The sequence below is a fragment of the Pelodiscus sinensis genome, chromosome 1 (assembly GCF_049634645.1).
Source record: "Pelodiscus sinensis isolate JC-2024 chromosome 1, ASM4963464v1, whole genome shotgun sequence".
Taxonomy (NCBI): domain Eukaryota; kingdom Metazoa; phylum Chordata; order Testudines; family Trionychidae; genus Pelodiscus; species Pelodiscus sinensis.
The window spans coordinates 300,240,551-300,256,341 of NC_134711.1; the positions used below are offsets into that span (position 1 = coordinate 300,240,551).

A 15,791-nucleotide genomic window follows, 5' to 3' on the forward strand; every position below is an offset into this window, starting at 1 on the left:
CCATTTAAAATGTGTTAATTATTTGCTACTAGTAAATGTAACTCCCATGTTCCTTATTGGGATGACGGGCAAAGATTCACAACTTTCCTGGCCAGTAAGTACAGATCAATGGAGAGAGGAGGGGAACGCCTGGATACCGGGGGACAGAGCTTTCCAGCAAAATATCAATCTTCTAATAAGTATGGCATCAAGCCGAAAGCGCTATTCCCAGGGATCAGGATTACAGGCATCTTTTGTTTTTAAAAATTGCTCTGAGGAATGAATGTCAATATTTCTCACTGTGTGTCATCAAAGAAGCATCACATGCGCTAAATTCCAGCAGGACAATCGCTCACTGGTCTAAGAAGAGATGCACATGTCATAAAAATATGCTTTAAGTGATCCTTATATGTTCTAATAATTATATGTTGGACAAAAATATGTTTAGGGGGAGGGAGGCAATCATGCAGGTAAACCTACCACCTAACACATATATATATACCGGTGTTCCTCCGTGTACCCAGCTCAATCGAATATACGTAACGCACAAGCACGCTATGGAGATCTGTAGGTTACATAGCTCGCGGCTTTAAAAAAACAAAAACAAAGGCATCACGTAATGTCTTTATGCAAAAAATTTATTATTTTTTTACATAAATAAATAAATAAATATCTTCAGGTATTACAGAAACCGTACAATCACATAGCTATGGGCCTGAAAGAAACGCCATCAAGCAAACCTTACAAACAAAGCCAACCCCTCTCCCCCCCAGTCTCTCTCCTTCAAAACCAAAGGAACCAAATCGCCAAACCCCAGTTCACGCTTCATGACCTGCCTCTGGAGATCACCGCAGCGATCCTGTGCGTGGCCCCGCGTTAGCTTTGGAGAGGGACGAAAGGCTGGGAGATAATAAGGCGGAATGGCTGTAGACCACTGATACAAATTACAGAACTCGTCCCTCCCCCCGCGCTGAAAAAGAGATTGCTCTGGACATTCGCTGTTTATCAGATACAATGAATCACAATTCACAACACTGAGGTGGGGCGAGGGAAGCGTTTTGCCTGCTGACAAAACAAAAAACCCCTCTCCACACGTCAAATAGCAACAGTTGGCAACATTTAGGCTCACACGGACAGTTTATTTACAAGGGAACCATCGATATAGCGGCATTCACAAGGTTTCTAAAAAGGCCCGAAAGTCCTTTGTAAATTACATTAAATATACAAAACAGTATAAAATCCTTCCACAGCGTTTTGGCACGGGCCAGGGCCAGATCCCCTTCTGCTCTCAGGGGTTAGTCTCTGGGGGCTGTGTTAGGGCGTGACTGTGAGGTCTCTATCGTCTTTCCCTGAGGAGGACGGAGACATGGGCAAGTCCTCGTCGTCTTCCGAGCACTTTGTGGTGGCCAGAGAGGAGCATTTGCAGCTGTGGGCAGAGCCCCCTCCTCGGTGGGAGCTGCTCTTGCCTTCTTTCTTGTGCTTGACGCGGCGGTTCTGGAACCAGATCTTCACTTGCTTCTCGGAGAGGTTCAGGTAGGTGGCTATCTCGATGCGCCGGAGCCGGGAGAGGTACATGTTGGAGGCGAACTCTCTCTCCAGTTCCAGGAGCTGCGTGCTGGTGAAGGCGGTGCGCATCCGCTTGCTGCTGGGCAGCTGGCTGGAGGTGCTGTCTGGAGAGGAAAGCGGGCAGTGAGACTCAGTGGCGCTAAACCGGCTGCGCCCACACCTGTCCTAGAGGCGCATTTTGGCGTCCGGGAAACCTCCCCACATCCCCCCAGGACGGAAGCTCCCAGATCCCCAAGCCTCGCAGCCAGCGGTTGCCCCTACGAGCGCCACAGGGCGCACGATTGCAGGGCTGCGTCTGGGCGGCGGGTGGCATGCCCCGCCAATCACCCCATGCCACGGATGTTAGACGGCCCGGCACGGGCTGGATCTGGCCTGCGCTGCAGTGCCACACGCCCCCTTGCGCATCACTGCCCAGGCTGGGCCCGGCAGAGGCTGCAGCTTCCCCCCTCCCCCATTGCACCCAGGGCACACTTCGCTCCCCTTCGGGCCAGCAGCAGCCGGCCTCTGGCCCTGGTTACCCAGCCTGGGGGGCGCACGGGGCGTCGGGCAGGGCAGGAGCGGGCACTTACCCACGGAGATGCAGTGGAACTGGCGGGGGTCGGGCAGGGGGTAGGCGCCCTGGTAGAGGGCCGGCGCGTGGCTGAGGCTGACGGCGGCGGAGGCCGAGTGCTGGCGGGCCAGGGGCGCGTGGCAGTACTGCGAGCCGAAGGGCGGGAAGGAGGCCTTGAGCAGCGGCAGGCCGGGCGGCGGCGGGTGCAGCGGCGAGGCGGCGGCGCACAGCGGGCAGACGCACAGCAGCCCGGCCTTGCGCGAGTGGCAGGCGCCGGGGGGCAGCCCGTGCAGCGGGTGCGAGGGGTGCACGGCGTAAGGGAAGAGGGGCGGCGGCGGGCTGCTCTCGCCCTTCTTCTCGCTCGCCTCCCGCAGCACCAGCGAGTCCACCAGGAAGGAGCGCGGCATCTCCCTGCGCTGCCGGCCCGGCGCCGTGCCTCGGGGTGCTGGCCAGCCCCAGTGGTGCTGAAAGGCGCCGGGCGCGCCGCTTAAATAGGGCCCCTGCCATGTGATGGCGACGCCAGGAGCGGCCGGGGCTCTCAATAGGCTTTTTGTGCCTGGTCTCTTGGCATTCACGCTGCACGCTTCCTCATTATTTCCCTTGTTAACTAAATGAACTGCATAATGTACTCCATTCTTGTCAGCCCCACCCACGCCGCGCGGGCCGGGCGGCCGCTCCCCTCCGCTCCCTTTGGCGGGGTTATTGGCTCACTCGCCAGCCGCTCCAGAGTCCTGCCTCGCGCTCTTGCGTCCCCCCCCCCCCCGAGCTGCTTTTGCCTTCTGCAGCAGCTATTTCATCTCACTGCCCCTTCCCTCGATAGCCGGCCACCCCCCGGTTGCCTTCCCACCCGGGCGGCAGCTTCGATCGCCTCCCGCCCGCCCCCCCCCCCCAGGTCTCGCAAGCGCCCCTGCAACTTCCTCCTCTTCTCCCCCTCTTCTGCTGCGCTTTTCCACAACTCGCCCACTAGCTCCAGCCCTTCTCTTTGTGCCTTAGCAGGAGCCCGATCCTTCGGTTTTGCACCCGCTTCTCCTGCCATTCCTGGCAACAGGGCGAGGCAAACCGTATGCATCCAGCTGTCTAAACTGCGTGTCTGTCTGGCGCGTGGACATGAAGCGAGTGCTCCGTATTCTTCACCTGTTGCAATTCACCGCGGGAAAGCAGCAGCGCTGTCGCCTGTCTGCCGACAGAGAAGCATCTCGGATGCACAGGCAAGACGTGCAAAGTGCACACGCACGCTTTGTGCATGCTGCAGTTCTGTATTCCCGCCTGCCTCGGGTTGTAGATTGGTGGATCTTACAATTCTGTATAATTCGAGTAAATAAACAAACACACGTACGTGCCTGTTCAAGCGAGAGTAGGGTTGCTTTTTTCATTTTAAACCACTTCAATTGTAATAGGCTGCGATGCGGGTTAGTCCTGTCTTTCTGGCTACACAATAGTTAAACAACTTTAAATGCCGTGCACTGATTAAACAGGCTTTGAAATAGTTCGGCTTCAGAGCAGGTTTAAGAATTCGCTTTCCCCTCCCATACAGTGAAAATTAGCATAAATAAAAGATGCGGTTTCTTTATATGTTAAGGAAAAGGATCTTTAAAGCAAAGAACGCGAGCTAGATCTAATGTCTATACACCCTCTTTCTCTCTCACACACACATACACCATTCAACAATTCAGTACCTGAGCGAGGCGTTGAATTGTGTCGGTGTATAAAGCAGGGAAATGCTTTTGTTGGTGATGTTCACTATTAGATGGTTGGTGTTGTTTAATGTGTAGGTTGGTAAGGAATGCATGTAAATAAAAAGCGTTTATACAAACATATCTTTCTTCAAACCCGTATCACTTAATCGATCTTGGAGCTGTAAATCCCATTTTCAAATGTGAAGAAAATGTGTTGATAGATCATAACATAACCTGCCGTCTAAAAACACCCAGCGGATTTATTATTTTAACAGGAAAGAAAGCATAGACTAAAATGCCGGGAAACAATGCAACTCTGTGTTTCTGGCTTGTACGCCCTATTCACATTTCCCACAGACAAGTTTTGCCCAAGACAAGTTTGGCCGTCTGAGCCTAGAAATGTATTTGCATTTTTTTTCAATTTTAAAAACCAAGTATACAAAAGAATGACAGTAAAAATAGAAGTCTAAGCTCGCTGAAGATTCCCAGATTCTTAGTGTATCTTTTCCCGCGGGAGCTTTAATTTTTTTTAGAGATATTTTTTATGCAGATGTTTTTCTTGAATTTGAGCCCGGGAAGAGGTAAAAGCTTCCTGTTGGGAAATGACTAGCCTTCGAGGGGATATAGATTTCTAGCCTCAGGCTAAGAGATTCCTGCTGCCCGAAGGCTGGACCCCGGGGCTCCCAGCCACAGGGAAGCAAAGGGTTAACAGTCCCTGAATGCACACCAAGCCCAAAGCTACTGGGAAAGCATATCCAAAAAATAACCAGTTTTTTTTCCAGCCGCTAGACCTTATTGAATGTCATTGAAGAAAGTTTTGAATGCCAGATAAAGAGAGGCGAATTAAAGTGTGTGACAGCAGAGGATAAGCAAACACAAAGAGAACTCTGTCACACTTTGGGCAAAATCCGTGGGCTTTTTACCAAGCCTCTTCGCTATGATTGAATTAAGTAATAGGAAAACATTTTCTTTCAGTTTAGAGCCATTAGACAAAAACTTCAAAGCGAATAACACTTTTTAATGTGCAGCCCAACAATGGAATCAGTTTTGTGCTGAAATGTTGAAATGGTTTGTTGTGCCACTGTGGGCTGGAAAAACCCAGACTGCAGCAAAATAGCATCCTTCAGTCCGGTTTTGTGAGAGCTTGAAACGATCACAGACCTTTAATCCTACTGCTTTACACTCCTCTTTTCAGTGCCAAGCCTGCTTCCTATGTTTGTTTTCTGAAAGCGAGCCTGGGTATGCGGTCTTCATACAGTACCAGAGAGCAGATAAAAACACTTTCACAGGAGCGATGCAAGTTACAGGTAACACGCCGGAAAATAACCCAGCAAGAACTACAAACGAGCAATTTACATCATGAGCTTTCCCTAGCTTCTTCAGACACTTCCCTTCCATGGGAAGATTCATTTGCAAGGGCCTGGAAAATCCTAATGCATCCGCAGCTCTAGCTATTTCAATGCCTCTCACGATGTGCAATGGGTGTACTGTGTAAACCATGTAAAAGTGTGTGTGTGTGGGGGGGGAGACCACTGATACGGATTACAGTGTCAAGGTTTTGCCACCCCTGACAAATGCGTGGGAAGCCATTATTGGCTTAAAACTTCTTGTCAGTAAGTCTTTCCGAGGTGGGCTGGCTGCTGGCTGAGCTAGGGCTGTTACTACACGTTAGCTCGTCCACATCGCAAAAGCCTAATTCCTTCTTGATAGGGTTGTCAGTGCTGGAACTGGGGAGAGGAGGGAGAGTTGGAGGCGGCTGGCCATCACCGGTACCCTCCTTTGCCCCTCCTCACTGCTGCCACCTGGCAAAGGAAAATTGCTCAAAAACGGTTAAACATATCACTATTTGGGGAAGGGGAGATACCATCCCTAACTGTGGGGGAGCTGGTGAAGGGGCATACCATCCTCACTAATTGAAAGATGAGCCTAGCATCGTGGGGGTACACCATCAGTATCTGGGGGAAGAGAGACTAATTGGTGGGAGGTACAATATCACGAATTGGAGGGAGAAGGCACACCATCACTATTTGAGGAGGCATCATTTGGGCCACCTCATCACTATGTGCGGGTGCGGGGACATACCATCACTATTGAGGGAAGGTTGCACGTCATCACTAACTGGAGAGAGAGGACTGACATCAGGGGGAGCATACCATCATTTCTGGGGGAAGAGGAGGGTATGCCATCACTAATTGGGGGGTGGGCAGGCCCACGCTCTGTGGAAGGGATGGGCACGCCATTAATCATTGGGAAAAGGAGAGCAGAGGATATATCATTACTATCTGGGGGAGGGCACACACGTACTAGTTCAGTGGTGAGGAACCTCAGGCCTGGGGGCTGGATGTGGCCCCTCACTTGCCTGGATCCATCCCCCAAGGCTCAGTACCCCCCCTGAACTGAGGAGCCTGTGCTGGCACGGTAGCCTCCTTGCTGCCCCACCATGGTGCTGGAGCACACAAAATATACTAGGCTGGGCCCCCCTAGGCTCTGGTGTGCAAGGGGAATGTGGGGAGTGGCTTTCTTCTCAGCTGGGCACCACGCCAGTGAGGGTGTTTTGTGTGAGGACCTCTACTGATTTTTCTGTGGGTCAGCAGTCCCCAACCCCAAAAAGGTTCCCCACCCCTGCAGTAGCTGGTGAAAAGGAGGGTCTGTTGTCACCCTCTGTGGGGTGGGCATACAAACACAAAGTGGGGTGAGAGTAGGAGGTACCATCACTGTTTGTGGTACCATGGCCATACCATCACTATTTGCAGGGAGGAAATATCATTGATAACTGGGGGAGAGAATGAGAAATTATCACTATTTGGATGTGGATATAACTTCATTCCCCCACTATCTACAGTTTGAGATACAAACCTTGTATGTTTATTAAAGATGCAGGAAAATAAAAACCACAAGCTGTTATTTAACCATGAATGGTGCACCATGCAACTGATTGACCAAAGAATACATATTACAACAGTGATAACCTAATGTATACACATATATATTGGCCAAACAGTTCTTGTATATTCTTGGAAGTCAACGGAACTACCCATGGAGGAAGGTAAAGGTAACTGGTGGAGAAGCTGGGTCTTAAGGCCAACATCTTTAGATCATGATGACAGAATCAGGCTCCTAAACCAGTGATGCGCAACCATTTTTGATCTGCGACTCCCGTGCCACAGGGGCCGCCAATTGCCGGGCCCAGCCCCTGGCCGGCCAGATCTAGACATCGCGGGGGCCACCAACTGCTGGGCCCAACCACTGGCTGGCTGGATCTAAGCACCGCGACCCCTCCGGGAAAACATCACCAACTCTTTTGGGGGTCATGACTCACGGGTTGTATACCACTATCCTAAACCCATGCAATCTAATTCCATGTACTTTGGGGTAGTCTGATCATTATCAGGACTGAGTGCCAGCAGCTCCTGTGGTAGGCATGGAAGCTGTGAAATTTAGTACAATTTACAACCAGAGGAACCTGGCACAGTAGAAGAGCCCCTGAAAAAGGTGAGGCTGGATGAATGAAAGAAGAGAAGGCAAAAGATCTATTTATTCCATCTATTTATTCAGTGATGGTAAGACAACCCGGGACAAACTTCTGACTTAGAATTGGTTTCACTGCCAGCCAATTTCTGGCTTGCCAATTTTCATTTCCTCCTTCCCAAAACACCTACCCACTTAGAATGACATTCATTTTAAGAAAGCAGTCAATCTGAGGAAACAAGAAAGGAGCATAAACTTTGGTAAGTCATGTGTAAAAGTATAAGTAGGCAAGCCAAAAAAAGAATTTGAGGAGCAACTAACAAAAGAAAGAAAAATTAAGAGTTTTTTTGAAAGTATACTACATACAGAAATGACAAGGAGTCCTGTGGCACTTTATAGACTTTGGCTGTGTCTACACTGGGCCACTTATTCCGGAAAAGCAGCCACTTTTCCGGAATAACTTGCCAGCTGTCTACACTGGCCGCTTGCTTTTCCGGAAAAGCATCCTGCCAATGTAGACGCGCTTTTTCCGGAAATACTTATAACGGAAAACTGTTCCATTTTAAGCATTTCCGGAAAAGGGTGCCAGTGTAGATGTAGCCTAACAGATTTATTGGAGCATAAGCTTTCATAGGCAAAAACCCACTTCTCAGACTAATCTGTTAGAGTATGTCTACACATCAAAGTTATTTCCAAATAACAGTTGTTATTTGGAAATAACTTTCCTAGCATCTACACAAGCCAACCGCTATTTCGAAATTAAATCAAAATAGCGGAGGGCTTATTTCAAAATTGGTAAACCTTATTCCACAAGGAATGACAATTTCAAAATTGCTATTTCTAAATAAGTGTTGTGTAGACACTTATTTCAAAATAGGGGGCCTCCAGCCTTCCCAGGTGGCCACTCCAGCTTCAACCAAGAACATTCCTCTCCCTCCCCTCCACCCTGGAGCCCTTAAAGGGGTTGACTCTGGCCAAAGGGCCTGTGACAGCTCCAAGCCTGCCAGCCCAGAGCCAGCAGTCACTGCCCCTGACCCAGTGGCCCCAAAACATGAGTCAGCAAGCCACTGGCAGCCAGCCCTCCACCGCTCCCCAGGTGCAGTCTACCAGCTCCCAGGAGCCTGCCAGGGTCTGGAAAAGGCAGTGCCTTCCTGGTCCAGGGTAGAGGTCATGGACCTTATTCAGGTTTGGGGGGGATGCCCCCAACGTCCATGATCTCTGCACTAGACAGGGGAACGTGGCTGTCTATGTCAGGATAGCTGCGAGGCCACATGGGAACCCAGGAGCAGGTTATCATGAAAATCAAATTGGTCCAGAAAGACCCCCAACCCTGAGCCCTGAGCTTCCCTTCCCCCTTCTTCCTCTTGCTTCCCCTCTTCCAGCTCCCTCCTCCCAGGTTTCCCCCTCCCCTCTCCCACCCTCTCTCCTCCTCTCTCCCTCCTCCTTTCCCCAGTCTCACCAGAGTTTCACCCCCACTCCAGTTTTGTTAAGTAAAGAGAGTTTGTGTTCATGAAAATACATGTATTTTATTTGACAACAGGAAGGGCGATTAGAGGGGTAAGTGGAAGGACGTGAGGGAGGAATGAGGCAAAAGCCCCCAGTGGGGCAGACCAGGGAGGCTCTTAGTGCTCCTCAGGGTGGAAGTTCTCCCGCAGGGCCTCCTGGATACTGACAACCACCCACCCCCGATAGACCTCCTGGATGGCAGCCTGCAGAAAGTGCAGCCAGGTTCTCAGCAAAAACATTGAAGAAAAACACTGGAGTGCCCAGGGGCAGCTCTGGCTCCATGTTGCAGAGTGCTGTGGTGTCTCAAGTGAGGGCAACCAGAGCACGCAGAGACAAAATGCTTTTCTGTCCCTCATCGAGGTAGGCAAGCAAGCAGGGAAACCTGAGAAACGGCTGTCCAGAAGGGGTTCCTTTAAGCACAGGCCTCAGATAGCCTCAGGCAGCAGCCACACAAACTCCTGACCTGATGCCCTGCCAGACCTGGTTCCGGCTGGCCTTAAATGTGATTCATCGTCCACTCAGTGTGGACACACTATTTCAAAATAGCCAAATGCTATTTCAAAATGCATTTTGTGTGTAGATTCATTATTTCAAAATATCTTATTTTGAAATAACTATTTCAAAATAACACTGTAGTGTAGATGTACCCTTAGTCTATAAGGTGCCACAGGACTCCTCGTCCCTTTTGCAGATTCAGACTAACACGGCTACCCCTCTGATACATACAGAAAGCCTGCCAATCAGTCAGTGAGGTCATAGACAATTGGTATGCTAAAGGAGCAATCAAGGAAGATAAGGCTGTGCGGAGATACTAAAGGATATCTTTGCATTGGTCTTCACAGCAGAGTCTATGATGGAGATTGCCACACCTGAGTCATTCTTTTTAAGTGACGGAATCAAGTAGCTGTGCCAAAGCGAGGTGTTAACAGAGAAGGTTTTGGAACAACATTATAAATTAAACAGTAATAAGTCCCCATGATCAGATGGCATTCACCAAGAGTTCTGAAGTAACTCAAATATGAAATTTGAGAACTATTCACTGTTATATATAATCTATAACTTGAATCAGCCACTCTACCAGATGACTGGAGGATAAATAATGACACTGATTTTTTTTTAAATAATTACAGGCCAGTAAGCCTAACGTCCTGTAGTGTTGTATACTGCACTGTAAACTAGACAAAGCCAATTAAAGCAGTAATATGAAAGGTACACAGTAAACTATTCTGACACAATACATCACAGATTTTCATAGATTTTCAGGAATACCATGTCCATCTCAGATTGCAGATCCTCCAGGGCAACCAGTGTACTGTTAAATTAACTTCCTGGTTTACTGCTTGACTCTCTGAATAGCACCTCAGGAAGTGTGGGGAGTGAGATTTATGCACAGCTACATTCATTTCATTGTTATCTGTCTTCTCTAAATTGCTACAGAGCCAAGCTCTGCTGACAAATGAACAGTGAATGTGTAGTATATATGGCATTTCACATAACTATATACATGAATACAAGAGAGATTAATATGTATGACTCAGAAAAGCTATGCAGGGTCAAACTCTACCTGGGAGATGCAGAAAGTCCTGAAGGGAAATTTGCAAATTTATTTGACAAAGCTGCTCAAGAGCAGCACAAACCACCAACCCCTGTGCTCCCAGCAAAGAAACTTGCCAAAAAAGGCAGAAGTGGCAGAGGAATATTCCACCTCACAGTACCATATTCTGTTTCAGTCTAATGGCTGGCACAAAACGCACAAGTCCTGTGGGGAAGACTGTGCTTGTATGAGTCACAAGGTCCTAGAGCCTCAAAGATATTTGGGCACTTAACTACCTTTGAGGATTAGGACCAATGTCCTCAGTGCTCCTCCTGTGGTGGTATAGGTCTACCACAGCCACTACTCACAGACAGTGGTTAAATGTTGATATCTCATGCTGTGTAACTTGCTTCCTTCTTTGGGCTTGGCTAGCCAATCTTTTAGAAAAGTATTTGTGGCATATTAATGTGAAAGAATTATGCTGGCTGTTTATTAATGCTGCTCAAAACAAAGATTGCCCAAGATGTGCTAATTCTTCCAGCTTTCCAGTACACACCATATGCAGCATGAAGAAGAAGACTGCTAATAGTTCTTTTTAATTATTGTTTCATTTGATTTCATTATGTTTTTTATTTTGAAAAAAAACCCCAATTTTGTACATGGTCAAATATTTGGATAATATTTTTGTAGATTGTAATAGATGTTATAATATATAGATGTTTTCATGTTAATCACTTATGAAAGGTGAGGTCATCTTTCCTTGAGTTCCATATATATATATATATATACTATTTTAAAAAGTTATTCAGGATCTTTAAGAAAATGAAATGAGTATAAGCTTATAAGATTGAAAATACATATATGTGTATCTAAGGTTGTAGAAAAGAGATCTGGACTATGGCACTGCACTGGTTGTATAGTCTGAATAGATTTAAAAATTATGCCCCTTCATTTTTCACTTACCCCTTTTATGTACATGCATATGTGCACAAGGGGGCAGTGTGAAGGTGGAAGTGAATGGAGCTATGACAAATTACACCATCTAAGGATTTGTTTGCCTCTTTGAATTCAGAACCATTCAAACTTTACATTCCTTTCACTTTGGCTGTGTCTAGACTGGCCAATTTTTCCGGAAAATCAGCCGCTTTTCCAGAAAAACTTGCCAGCTGTCTACACTGGCTGCTTGAATTTCTGCAAAAGCACTGACTTCCTACTGTAAGAAATCAGTGCTTCTTGTGGAAATACTATGCTGCTCCCGTTCAGGCAAAAGTCCTTTTGTGCAAAACTTTTGCACAAAAGGGCCAGTGTAGACAGCTCAGATTTGTTTTCTGCAAAAAAAGCCCAGATAGCGAAAATAGCGATCGGGGCTTTTTTTGCGGAAAAGCGCGTCTAAATTGGCACGGACGCTTTTCCTCAAAAAGTGCTTTTGCGGAAAAGTATTCATGCCAATCTAGACGCTCTTTTCTGAGAATGTTTTTAACGGAAAACTTTTCCGTTAAAAGCATTTCCGGAAAATCATGCCAGTCTAGATGTAGCCATAGACTCTTGGGTGTGATTTTTTAGGTTATTGGAATGAAGGAAGAAATGCCCAGATATAGAAAAAGCTGACCAGACACCACCAGAACCACATACTCCATATATTTCATGGGGTCCATCTGCTCTGAAACTTAGGAATGGAGCAGACATACAAGACCTGAAGCCTGTGCCTCATTAACTTTACAGTTTAGAGGATTTAAAAAGATGGTTATTTTATTCAGTCTCATACCAGTGACAATTTTCAGAGCTGGTATTCTGCAGACACTGGGCCTGAACCTGCTCCTATGATTTCAGTGGTGAGTGGATTATGCTTTATGTTGGCAAGAAATATAAACTATATCTCAAAGAAATTCTTGGGATTTTATGTGTGGCCTTTGCCTTTAGGCCTAGTATTCTGTGAGACATTGGACCTTGTAATCATAATATACATTTACCCAGATAAGATATTTAAGCTCGTGTTTTCTTTCACAATGTGCTACTTCCTTGTTATATCTGAACCTGCAGTCTTGTAACAAAACTTCCAGATACTCAATGGTATTTTGGTGTCTAACTGTTGCTGATTTCAGCCTTTAAGGATCTGGGCATGAATCAGGCTGGCACTGCAGATGGAAGGACATGAAATAGATTTGCCATAATTTGTAGCATAAACAAAAGACATAATGACGTGTGATGGAATGAGTATTTATTGAAAGTTGCTTGAAATGTCTTTCAATACTTGTGAGAAAAGGAACAATTTCAAACTAGTGCCAATACATTACTTTATCTCCTGAGACACAGGAGAACTGAGTTTGTCTCCTAATTGCACTGTTGAAATTAAGAACATAGGAAATACTATACTGGGTCAGACCTGTGGTCTGTCTAGTCCATTGTCCCATCTCCAAAAGCCTTCCTTCCTATGTGACCTTAGGCAAGTCACTTAGCCTCTCGGGTCCCCAGCTATAAAATGGGATACTAGTAATACCTTTCTTCCAACCTTTGTGCTGTTTATTTTGACTGAAAACTCTTTAGAGCAGGGGTGGCCAACCCATTACAGACAAAGAGCCAAAATAGTGATGGATACAGTGCGAAGAGCTGAGGGAAAAAAGTTGTTGAGAATAAAAAAAACAGTTTGCCCTTTAAAGAGCAGAGCAAACATTGCCCTTTCAAGGTGGCCATTTTGAAGTCTGCACGGGACACCGAGTCTCCGGCTCTGCCTCTTTCATACAGAAACACGCTGCTCTTTAAGAGCCGCAAGCCACGAGTGCTATAATTTTTTCTTTGAAGAGCCTCATGCAGCTCACGTGCCACGAGTTGGCCACCCCTGCTTTAAAGCAAGGACTTTCTTACTATACATTTGTACAGTGCCTGTACAAAGTGTGCTCTGCTCTTTTTAGGGTCCTTTACGTGCGGTAACATGAACAATAAACAAATAAATCATAAAATACTTTGAATCATCATAAAACCCACAGAACTGAAAAACAGTCAAAATACAATAGTACTACAGCTGGTAGGGGGCTGCAGAGAGCCTCTGTATTCTGTGACCTCTTCAATTCTTGCTCCTATGTAGAATTAGAGCAATTCTGTTGCATTTTGGCTGCTCAGATGCCATGGACTGGCAACCCACAGAAGCATTTCTGCTATACTGTAGTCCCATCACTCATAAAGTTAGTTAGGATCATGTGTGATGAAAAATGGTGCATAGAGTAAATACAAGATACTAATTTAATTTTATTCTGTTATTCCCTTTTGATCTGGATTTTCTCTCTTTTCCCCCCAGTATTCCTCCCTCCCTCCCTCCTTTCTGTCCCCCTTCTTTTCCTTTCTTTTCTCTCCCTCTCCTCCCTTTTGGTATGCATTGTTCACTTTCCCCATCTTTCTCCCCTTTCACTCTCCTTGTGTCCTCTTCACCCAGAACATTTGCCTGGGGAAGTAGAGACATTCTTCTACTATTCTTTCACACAAAATAAAGTGAGAAAAGAGGCTGGAGACTGAATGAATGACAACACTCTTCGCCATCCCTATAAAAAGAAGAGAGAGTAAGGCAGGAGAGATATCATCTTCCCCAAATTCTCCACACTGTCTCACCACTGGGCTGGCAAAACAAGAAGATAACATAAATGGACAGTCTCTCATCTACCTCAGATTAGCAGACATTATTGTCTGGATTACAGATAGCATGAATTGAAGAGATAAAAGAGTCCCATAAAAACTGAGTGAAAATCAACTTTATCCCAGGAATAAACTTTGCTGAGCAGAGCAACATAGGTAATACACATCACCTACAAAGTAAGACTTTGTAGATATCAGGAGATCTAAAGTAGCAACATTTCAGAGACCATCACACTATGGAAAATGATTAATAAACACTCAAGGAGCCATTCATCTAGTGGTACACTCACAAAGGCTTGACAGTGGCCAAAAGAAGTCCATTTCTCATCTTGAACGTTTTAAGTGAAGTCGTCATTTGCTCTTTTTTTTTCTTTGAGACATTTAAATGAAATGTTCAAGTATTTTCTGTCAATTAAAAAAAAAAGCCAGTAAATAAAGGGAGCTGCAAAGGAATGAAAAAAACCCTCAGGGCAGGGTTGGAATGAGTTGTGTGATTTGTGCTGCTCATTAGGATACATAATGGAAATATAACAGCTTCAAGAAGATTTTTAAAAGTGAAATAAGACGGTAAATTGGCCATGTAGCTGGAGAAAAAGGATAGGAATTCTTCCAAAGAGAAGAGCATAATTAAAATAGCATTGTCTGAAGGGGGAAAAAAGTTGACCACATTCACCAGTGTGCTTTAGCTGTTTTTGTCATGTAAAATAACCATAAATTTGTCTTAACTGGCCTGCTAAACCTGTGTGGCACAAAGTTGCTGAAACATGCGGGTGAACCTCCCCAACTGTAGTGATTGTATAAATATGACACTACCCAATAATTTCCCACTCCCAAGACTCTAGGGGAATGATGAGGTGTGAGTGGCCCAGAGCTAGCTATGGAAAATGGCCAGGACAGGGGACGAGGGTCTGGCTTTAAATCTTCTGCATGTCTTTTCATTTTGATTTTCTTTAATAATCTAAGAGTTGAAGACTTATTCTATAACAAGAAAGCTGTACTGTGGTGCGCAGTTCATTCTGGATGGATACAATATGATTCCATCTAGTCCCTCTTATTGAAAATCATTCTAGACTGGTCTACACTAAATAGGGAGACATAAAACCTAAACAGGGAGACATAAAACCAGGTCCTCTCAGAGAGTGACAGAGGCCAAGGTCACTTTCAGTTTAGATGCCCCAGCCCAGCCATAGCCCTAGGCTTCCAACATATCTAAGGCTATGTCTAGATTACAGGGGGGTTTCAGGATACCTCTGCCATGTCCAGGGACGGCATCTACTCTTCCGCTTTTTTTGGCGGAAGAGCAGACACGCTCTTTCAGAAACTCTGTCTTCCTCCTCCCATGAGGAAGAAGGGCTCTTCAAAAAGAGGCTTTTTTCCCCCCAAAATTTGGCCCAGTGTAGATGGGCCAAATTTCAGAAAAGCCTCTTCCAAAAAAACTGTCAGAAAAAGATATGCAAATTGCAGAGTGCAATTTGTATACCTTTTTCTGATAACGCCCTGTAGTGTAGCCTCATTTCTCAGCCACAAGAATATATGAAAATATGAACACTTGAGATATTTACTTATTAACAATTAAGTCATTATATCCATAACATATATATTAAAAATGTAATGTTAAGCATTGCGAGCCCTTTCCAATGCTCTTGTCCCATTGTAGAATGATGATAGGTCTTTACTTGTTTTAACATGTTGAATGTGCATTCCCTGGAAGCCACTGATGTAGGGAGACTGACAAAAATATATAATGCAATTGTGATATTAGGAAATATAGTCGACAGACTGAGATCAAATATTTCTTGAAGTAATTCCTTTGGCTTGCAGTCCGATTTAAAGTTGGTGGAATGTACACATTTCAGGAAGACGACCTTGTCACAGAGATCTCTTCAAA

At 45.9% G+C, this 15,791-nt stretch overlaps 1 protein-coding gene across 1 annotated transcript; it reads right to left on the minus strand.

The window, feature by feature from the left end:
- Positions 1-681: 681 nt before the first annotated feature.
- On the minus strand, positions 682-2,571 carry GSX1 (GS homeobox 1). Its single transcript, XM_006138931.3, has 2 exons — positions 2,115-2,571; positions 682-1,649 (listed from the first exon to the last, which is right to left on the minus strand). Exons 1-2 carry the CDS (start codon positions 2,500-2,502, stop codon positions 1,294-1,296), a joined length of 744 nt encoding a protein of 247 aa, XP_006138993.2. The 5' UTR covers positions 2,503-2,571; the 3' UTR covers positions 682-1,293.
- Positions 2,572-15,791: the final 13,220 nt, after the last annotated feature.